Genomic DNA, 9,757 nt, shown 5'->3' on the forward strand with positions numbered 1-9,757 from the left:
ACAGCCCTAGATGAGCATACCTGGAAATACTGATTATATATGAAATGCATCATAAAACAAACAGCAGGATTCAAAAAAGAACCCAGAAGTAAATAGATGTCAGAAATGTCAGGGATTTGCAACTCTTAACATTTAACGTTAGGAAATAGCATTTCTTAGAGACTCTTATCTTTTGGGCATGAACTCAAGGGGAAATGGTTTGCAGTGTCCCTCCTGCTGCAGCCTTGGGCTCGGGTGGTGCAATGGCCGTGTTGGTACCAGCATCCCTTGGCTAAACCTGTACTCTGTGTCAGAGGAAGCTTCACAAATGAGAATGTCAACTGACCTGACAGTGAGCCAAGGTGGTCTAGTAAAAATTTTCTCCCAATTCTTTTATCTCGTTTTATCATTCCCATTCACACTGCTTTGTACAGCTCTAAATAATAATTCTGCCTTCTGTGAAATTACAGAATTTGAGTAATGCATTCTTTTAAGCTGATCTCTAGATCACTATAAAATGGCTTATAAGTAATTGTGTGGGGAAAAATGCCAAATTATTTAGCTGTCTTATGACAGTTGGCTTTACAATTTGTACTGGTTGTTCAGTTTGGGGTTATGTCTTTCTTTGAAGTAACAATGAAATTGTAGTTTGTGCTGTTTCATTTTCTAATGCTCTATGCCTTACTATAGGATGAAGTCTATCTCTTGTAATGCACTTTCCTTTTCCTGTAGAGAAACAAAGAACAGAAATAAGCTACTTTTTTTGCCCCTCCCACTACAGGAGTTCATCCCATACATGGCAAAGAAGTATAATTTCCAGTATGAGCTTGTCCAGTATAAATGGCCACGCTGGCTTCATCAACAAACAGAGAAACAACGTATCATCTGGGGTTATAAGATCCTCTTTCTAGATGTGCTCTTCCCATTAGCTGTTGATAAAATCCTGTTTGTGGATGCTGATCAGGTAATGCAGAGGTTGGAGTTACTTGAGCTTTTTGTTTTTTCTTTTTTTTTCTTTCCTTTATGAATAGTATGCTCTTGAATACAATTTCTGTATTAATGGAAAGGTTGCAAGTCTAAGCCCTTCACAGGCATGACTGAAGGCTGATTCTGTAACTATAGCATGCTTCAGTGAGTGCTGGTTTTTCTGCCTGTTCCCACAAAGACTGGTTTTGTTGGCCTGTCTTTTACTTTTGTCTCATTCCCTATTCACTCATTGTGATTCCAACTAGCTTGCCAAAAAGATTCTTGTTTCACCCTTCCATTTTTCCAGTTCCCTCTGTTCTCCCAGCTTGCAGATCACTTACCACATATGCTATTTTCCTAAGTCACCACCCACCCTCCCTGCTTTCACCTTGGCGAAATCTGAGTGGCTTTCAGAGCAACGAGAAGGCAAATCCCTTGTGCGTGAAGCCACATCCTGCTGCAAAGCAAAGGCTCTCTGTAAGGCTTTGTATGCACTCAGTACCCAAGCAGTTTGAAAGTATGGGGGAGGTGTACAGTGAGAATTGCCAAAATCCTCCTTCAAAAGCACGCATGAAATGGAGCACTACAGATTAGCAACACGGAAGCATAAAATGCCTTAGGTGTTTTGGAATAGGTACAGTGTGATCCCATGTCAGTTAAAACCATTACAACTTCTGCTCAAGCATCACCTAGGATAACTTTCCCATTTTAGGCAGCTTTTGTTCTGTTTATAAAAGAGATATTAATACATTTTTCCTCACCACAAACGGTAGTTTTAGAGTAGTCTTACTGCAACAACCTCTGTGTCAAAAAGACATTAAAAAGCTTTCATTCCTGAAAGCTTTGCAAACATTCAAGAGGAAAAAAATACTTTGGCACTTAAACAGTCAAACCAAGACCTATCTGATTATTTTTAAACTCTTTTTTTAGTTGCTACAGCTCTAAGGGCAGGGGAGACAACACCTTTTGTGCTGTGTTTTTGTACTACATATACATAATGCAATAGACTGCTGAGTGTCACTGGCAATTGTTCTGTTAACTGTGTGGAATAACCATTTGCTCAGTTTGAACCAAATCCTGACATGTATTTCAAAATAACCCATGGCAGGCTCCTCCAAATAAAAATAACACGTGTCTTCCCTTCAGATTGTGCGCACGGATCTAAAGGAATTAAGAGATTTCAATCTAGATGGTGCTCCTTATGGATATACTCCCTTCTGCGACAGTCGAAGAGAAATGGATGGCTACAGGTTCTGGAAATCAGGATACTGGGCAAGTCATTTAGCTGGAAGAAAATACCACATCAGGTACTGGAGAAGGCAGCTTTTTCCAAAAAGAGGGGGAAAGGTTTTGTTAGTGCTTAGAATTAGCAGCAGACTAGCTGAGGTATACAAGACTGCAGTGAGCCACTTTTTCCTTACTGTTGCCTCTCTTTAAGGTTCCATTGCCTATTTGGCAATTTGGCCCATTTGAAGCACTAGGGACACTGAAGTTACTTTCAGTATGCTACCATTTTTACAGATGAGTAACTGAAGTTTTAACTAACCAGACATCTTCATTTGTTAATAACATGTTGGAAGAAAGGACTGCATGACAGCAAAGCTAAGATAGATTTGTTGAAATTTTTTTGTCATACATGCCATGACCTTGTTTGATCTGCTTGCCTGCCTTGTATTAGATAATTGGATGTATTGTCACCAAGAGATTGTTTTAGCATATTGTATCTTGGGGTCTGCTGGGGCTGCAGTAAGTTACCCATCAGTCAAATGTCATTACTAATTGCATCATCTCCATGTAGTGCTCTGTATGTTGTGGATCTGAAGAAGTTCAGAAAGATAGCAGCTGGAGATCGACTCAGAGGACAATATCAGGGTCTTAGTCAGGATCCTAACAGTCTGTCCAACCTTGATCAGGTGTGTTTTTATTGTGTTTGCTTTGTTTCCTTTCACTCGGGTATGATGATACATTGGGAGCTCTCCCTTCCTGGCTAAACCTCAGTCACACCCAGATGCCAGGGGCAGTCTCGTGACACCCTGCCTTCAAATGAGGCAGGTATTGGTAGTGGCTGGTGGAAGCAAGACCTGCTCAGAAATGTCTTAAGACTATCAAACTATCCAGAACACTCCAAGACAAACATGTAACACAACTTGGTACTTGTTTCTTGCACTATCCAGCTCCAAATGCTTTACTGTGCACTGACTTAGTAACATGGAAATAAGGCTTGTACTGATGTGGATGGAAAAAATAGCACAATGGTTTTTAATCAATTAAGAGTAGCCTTCCAAACTGTTCCAGTACAGGTTTTATACTGCATTTGTATTAGCACTGTAATGCCATTTCTTAATTAACTAATTTTCAACCAAATAAGATCGAGAGTTGTAGTATGAAGGTTTTTTCCCAAAGGACTTTGTTTGGAATGGAATGAAAGGTTGATTCATCACTTTTTATCTGCACTGGAAAAAAACTCTTTACAAAAGTTAAGCTTTTCACTACTATCTACTCAAGAGGATTATTCCTCCCCCTCTGTCCTCTGTGGAAACTGCTACCAACTCTTATTCTTCAAAACAGGATTTGCCTAACAACATGATCCACCAGGTGCCAATTAAATCACTCCCGCAGGAATGGCTGTGGTGTGAAACATGGTGTGATGATTCCTCAAAGAAGAGAGCAAAAACCATTGATCTGGTAAGTGACGTGTGGCTCCCTCGCTCTCATGTCACACTAAGATACAGTGATCAATTGTAGAGGCACTTCATCACCTCAGATCTAGGCACCTTATCCTGTATTGCTACTTAAATTTTTTCAGCACGTCATTTCTTTCCTTTGGCTTCTACTTTTCTCTTACCTGGAGCAGTGGCATTATGGTGATTTCGGAAAGAGACTTTACACTGTATTCTAGCTAAAACACAGGCACTTGTTCACCCACATCAGATTAATTCCACCAGAGGGAAGCACACCTCTATTCAGCAAACAAACCTTTTTGTATGCATTATCTGAACTGTTTGTATGTTTTGTTTGCAGTGTAATAACCCGATGACCAAAGAGCCCAAGTTGCAAGCAGCAATGCGTATAGTTCCAGAATGGCAGGACTATGATCAAGAAATCAAACTGCTCCAGAGTCATGTCCAGAACGAAAAAGAAATGGGAACACCAGCTAAGATGCCAGGACAACACACACACGGTAATCTTTCCGACTGTTTCCCTATTTCTGTGACTTCCTTCAATCCCTAACATCCTGTGGGCTATTTGGACTGAGGTTAAGCTGTGTGCTCCCTCGCTGCAGGCTTGCACCATGCAAAGGTTTGCTGTGTATTTTAATGGGACAGAAAGGCCTTGCTGAGTGAGGCTGGTGTAGTTTAGTCTGATTCTTAAACAGAACAGAGCTATGTTGCACACTTACTCCAGATCTGTTAAATACCCTCACTGTTCCTGCAATTTCATGAGGTTGGCCTTATCGTAACCCTTAATTAAAAGTGCTGCTATACACAATGGGTATGAATTGTTCTTTATAACTGGTAGTGGTGCAAAAAACATGTCTTTGGGGTTCATATACTAATTTTCAAACCAATCTGCCAACTGAGGCAGCTGGAAATGGAATGTTCATTTTTTTTTCTCCTACAGATCCAGCATCACATGTGGAATTATGATCCATGGAGAAAAATTCAAGTTAGACTGTTTCATAGACAATTTTTATATTGAAAGCTAGTTTTTTCCGGTATGTCTGCAAAACTGCTGAATAATTGAATGGGATGATGTATACATTTTTATTACTTGCCTTTGGGTTAATTTCTGCATATGAAATTGGAGCTGGATTGCTGGAATTAGCATTACTGGTTATTGGACTTGTGATGGAAATAAGAGCCCATGATGGAAGTTAGCATTTCAGAAACAAAACTTCAAAAATCCACTGGAAGAGCCACAGCCTGTTCTTCAGCTGTCGCTGCCTCCACCACTGATGAAGATCCTGTTAGCCTCAGATCTAACTTGAGAGCCTGGAAATTGCAGACCCATCGAGCCATTGGCTAGAACCTAAGTCCTAACCTCAAGTGATGGAGATAATTTTTCCAGGTAACATTAAAAGGCTCAGAATCATGCCTTGAATTTGGGATGTTGTTTTATCTGGAGGTTTTCAAGTGGTCACAAATGCTTCTCAGATTTGTTCAGTATGCCCTTGATTTTGTAAGAAATCCAGCATTACTTAGCTTTTTCTCTGTCTTGTCTTCATTTACTGCCCGACTTTTGAAGGTTTGGCTTACTGTAAAGCTATCCCAGTCTCTTTAAATGCCCATCCAAATACAAATGCCTAAGCTTACAATGTGAGTGGAACATTGGATCTGACAGCTCAGTTCATCCTAGCCCATCTGACTTGAATCAAAGTGCCCTCCTTCCTTCCTGCTCAAAGTTTAAATCAGTCTGCCAAACTGGTAGGGCCTTACTCTTGCTGTGGTTCATTGATTCATGAATGTGTTTTTGTTTATGAAAAATCTGTGGAAACTTGGAAGTTTATCATCATGTAAACTTCATTAATTTTATTTTTCTTCAAACAGATGTTGTCACATCAATAAAAACTTTGGAGTTCTTAGGTCTTAAGTTTTAGTTCACACTCAGTCCTTTGATCATTTATTCTGCTTGTACACGTTGCAGTCCTAATTTGATTTTGGAGTTTCTGAATATGTTACCTGCATTTGTTTTAATTTTGTGCACATACAAGAAAACATTTTCCTGCAAGGCTTAATTACCTTGAGCTTGTTTTGTCATTGAGATTCATGTCTTCATTTTTAAAGATGATTCTGTGTTAGAAACATACAAATTTAAAACAAATGAACCAACCAACCTATCCTCAAACTGTTTCCCTCATTCCCTGTAAGATTATTGTCTGCTCCCTATAACACTGAGAGGTTGAAGCTTTGAAATGCAAGAAGTAGTATTTCTAGTAGTAAAATATAGCTCCCTGTGCACTCTTTAGAAAGCCAAACCAGGATCATTTCAGCCTCCCATGTTTTTATAGAGGTTTACACTGTAAGAGCATCACACAAAAAATTATCCTGATTTAGGAGATTCTTCTAGAATTATTGTATTATACATCCTGTAAAGATTTTGGTGAAATCCAAAAGACAGCAGTTGTTTTAGCAGCCCTTCTCCAGCCAGCTGAAGCTAGGGCCAAAATCACTAACATAAACCCTTAAAAAACACATGAAAAGAAATAGCTGGGGTCCCTTAAATGCACATTACAGGCACTGTTGACAAGGTTAGTAAACCAATCAATACCACTGCACAAACACTTCGGGGTGTGGGGAAGGGTGTATCAAAAGTGGATAATTTTTTTCTAGAAAAGTATTGGAAAGAGAGTTTATAATCTCCCCCTCTCCATCAGTAAACTATGCAAACATGGAGGTTGGATTTCAAACCATGACCTGACAGAGCATGAGCTCTCAAGCTTAGTTATTTTCCATTTTGTGGGTTTTTCAATTCAGATAGTCTCCCCGATGCTCTGTAAATTACAAGTGGCTTGTGCTTCCCATCAGAACTGTTCCAGTTAAGGATAAACAGACTTAAACAAGAAGGAATTTTCTAGTGTAAAAGCCAATAATGTGCCTGCCAAGGAATCAATTACATACTATGTTAATTAGCCTATTTTAAGCAGATAATATAGCAAATGTAAGATCCCAGTTTCTGTGTTCAGCAACAAAGTACTTATGCACAGGGACAGGCGCATGATCAGGTGGGCTGCAGCTCTACACCAGTTTCATCCAGGGATTGACAAGATAGTAAAGGAGGATCACTTAGGATGCATGGTCTGTGGGTGGGGAAGGAATCTGCCCAAGCCCTCAGAACAAGAAAAGCACAAGTTTTCTGCAAAACAAGGCCCCCTCTAACTATAGAGCTATATTTGGCTTCCTTTTTTTTTTTTTTTTTCTTTCTTTCTTCCAATTGCTACTAAAAGCTGGAAGATAGAGAATAAAATAACCTCTTCAATTTGGCACACTATCTTGAATGCCTTGTTGGGAATTGAATATGGCAAAAATAGTTTCAAATGAAATGTCAGTTACAGATGTATTTTTTTTAAATTCTGCTCCTCCATTCTAACAGTAATGTGTGCACTTAAAACACCTGCAGTGCAGACTTTTCTTGGTTTTAATTAGAAGATTTAGCAAGCTATGGAGAGTATTTTTGTTCCTTCTGGTTAACAGAGACCATGCTCTTCTGCTCAGCTATTATTAAAAGAATAGATCTAACTCACAACTGATATAATAAAGAAACCAGAAACCTGTATTGAGATTTTTTTTTTTTTTACCTTTTACAGTACTCTTAAGATTCCTGTAACTGTTCTTAAGTATATTATAAAATGCACATGGTACTAATCATTCTGACTGTGAACTACTCTTTTTTTTTTTTCCTGGGAAGCCAATATTTATTTGCACACAGGAATAACAGTCATAGAGAGGAACAGTCACTTTGGACCTGTTCATATGCCTGCTGATAGTGCTCAACTGGGCCTTTAATGAAAAATCTTTTGACAGCTTCATCTAGAAAGAATCTCAGAGTAAAGACGATTACTAAAATAGAGCTGCTTCTGACCATACCACTGATAGTCTGCTCCTGTAAAGTAGTAAGACTGATAAAGAAAATAGAAACAGGATTATAGGGGTCACATCATAATTCTGTATCCCTCGGACTGGAAAGGCCTCTCCTGTGGCAAACTGATGACAATTCCTATCTCTAAATGCAGGCAGCTTGTCTTCTTGGTGAAAAGTTTACACTGAAAAATGCCCAGTACTTCATTCTAAAAGAAAGATTTCACTGCCTTACTAGAAAAAGGAATAGGAAAGAAATATGGTTTTTAAGATTTTCATTTAGCTATTGGGGGGTGTGTTGTAAAGGAAATGAAAGGGGTGGGACATGTACAAAGCAGTAAATATCCAGGCACGATCTTAGGAACCAAAACTTTTTGAAAACAAACTGTTTTGCATATCCGAATCTTCTGTAATCTTCTGTTCAAGGATATACCATAACTCAATTTATTGGGATTTATCCTCTGCTGAATGTTACCTGAACTAAGATTACAGTGAGTTTCCCAGTACAGTGGCAACAATAAGATCTGTCTAATGTAATAAAGCCTTTTCTGTTCTCTACCCCTGTCTCTCATGTCAGTTACTTTGGGTCCAATAACAGATGTTTTAATGGAGTTGCTTACAGTATATTTTTCACTTATTCTGGTATTGAAATATTGAAATGCTTCTAGAAGGGAAAAGTAAAGAGTTTCTCCTCCAAGCCAGACTTGTTAAGCATGTTATTTAAGTAACACCTAAACTGAGACTCTTCGGTGAAAGAAATGATATAAAACTACCTCAAATATAAAATATTTCTATCTTTTTTCCACCCTACCTTCTATGTCAGTTTTACAGATTTACAGGTGCATCAGGTTGGAAGGGACCCTCAAAGATCATCTTGTCCATTCCCCCCACAGTGAACAGGGATGACATCTGCCCAGGGCCACATCAAGTCTGATCTTGAAGGTCTCCCAAGGACAGGGCCTCAACCACATCTCTATGCACTATTTCACTACCCTCATTGTAAAGAATTTCCTCCTTATGTCCAACCTAACTCTACCCTGCTCCAGTTTAAAACCATTGCCCCTATCACTACAAGCCCTTCTATCCTTCCTCAGCCTTCCTTTGGGTCTCCTTCAGATACTGAAATGTAGCTGTAAGGTCTCTCCTGAGCCTTCTCTTCTCCAGGCTAAACAGCCCCAATTCTTTCAGGCTGTCTTCACTGGAGAGGTGCTCCCCCTGATCATCTTTGTGGCCCTCCTCTGGACCCACACCATCAGGTCCATGTCACTTTTCTGTTGGGGACCCATAGCTGGACACAGTACTCCAGATGAGGTCTCACCAGAGCAGAGTGGCAGAATCACCTCTTGATTTGCTAGCCATGCTGCTTTTGATGCAGTCCAGGATGTGATTTGCCTTTTGGGCTGCAAATGCACACTGCTGGCTTATGTCCAGCTTCTTCTACCAGTACCCCCGAGTCCTTTTCTGCAGGGCTGTTCTCAATTTCACCATCCCCCACCCAGACTATTCTTCATTTGATTTTTACACTGACACATTCATACCAAGCACTCAGAAACGCTAGTGTTTCTCAAATAACACTTCCAAATACAAAGCCTGGTTGGGGGTTCTCTTGGAGTTGGGAATGCATTCCAAACTCCTATGGGACTCTGAGAACAGCCTCTCAACCAGAGCACCTCTGGTAAAGAGATACAAAATAGAGAATTTTACATAAATTTCTGTGGCATTGAACTGAGCTATATATTTGGTTACCTACAGTTGGCTTTTTGAACTTGCTCAAGTTTGGAAAATGAGAAGAAATCCTAGGAGACAGTTGAAAGAGGAAAAGCAAGCAGCCAGAATGAATAAATAGATGGCATGTGCCTTGTGCCTCCTCAGCCAATAAGGGGTTTTGCATCACCACCTCTTAATTGTCAGAGTATATATTTATGTGACTCTACATTTATGCATGGGTTTATGTCTGAGACCAATCTCCCTCCACCCCAAAAGAGCCATGTTAAATGAGAGAAACACTGATGGCTTTGGGAGGTAGAATGGAAAAAGTAGCTTTGAATCTTTTCCTACATATCTCAATTAAAAAAAAAAAAAAGAAGTATTAACCTCAATACAACAGATCTTTTGATGGGCAAACTCTTCTGTTTGCTTCCACCCCCACCAGCCCTAACTCTACACACCTCCAACTTCAGCCATACTCCATATCTAGCTCTATGTCCATCTGTCAGGAAGCATGTTCCTCTAGCTAG

At 39.7% G+C, this 9,757-nt stretch overlaps 1 protein-coding gene across 1 annotated transcript in view; it reads left to right on the forward strand.

Moving 5' to 3' along the window:
- The window catches only part of UGGT1 (UDP-glucose glycoprotein glucosyltransferase 1), a 38,436-nt gene extending 33,784 nt beyond the window's left edge, over positions 1 to 4,652 (forward strand). Inside the window, exons 35-40 of the mRNA XM_054386104.1 lie at positions 761 to 943; positions 2,092 to 2,252; positions 2,744 to 2,858; positions 3,514 to 3,630; positions 3,967 to 4,126; positions 4,567 to 4,652. Coding sequence (XP_054242079.1) covers positions 761 to 943; positions 2,092 to 2,252; positions 2,744 to 2,858; positions 3,514 to 3,630; positions 3,967 to 4,126; positions 4,567 to 4,592 — 762 coding nt within the window. The 3' untranslated portion in view covers positions 4,593 to 4,652. The remainder of the gene's footprint in view (positions 1 to 760; positions 944 to 2,091; positions 2,253 to 2,743; positions 2,859 to 3,513; positions 3,631 to 3,966; positions 4,127 to 4,566) is intronic.
- Positions 4,653 to 9,757: the final 5,105 nt, after the last annotated feature.

Source organism: Indicator indicator, chromosome 13 (assembly GCF_027791375.1).
Source record: "Indicator indicator isolate 239-I01 chromosome 13, UM_Iind_1.1, whole genome shotgun sequence".
NCBI classification, from domain to species: domain Eukaryota; kingdom Metazoa; phylum Chordata; class Aves; order Piciformes; family Indicatoridae; genus Indicator; species Indicator indicator.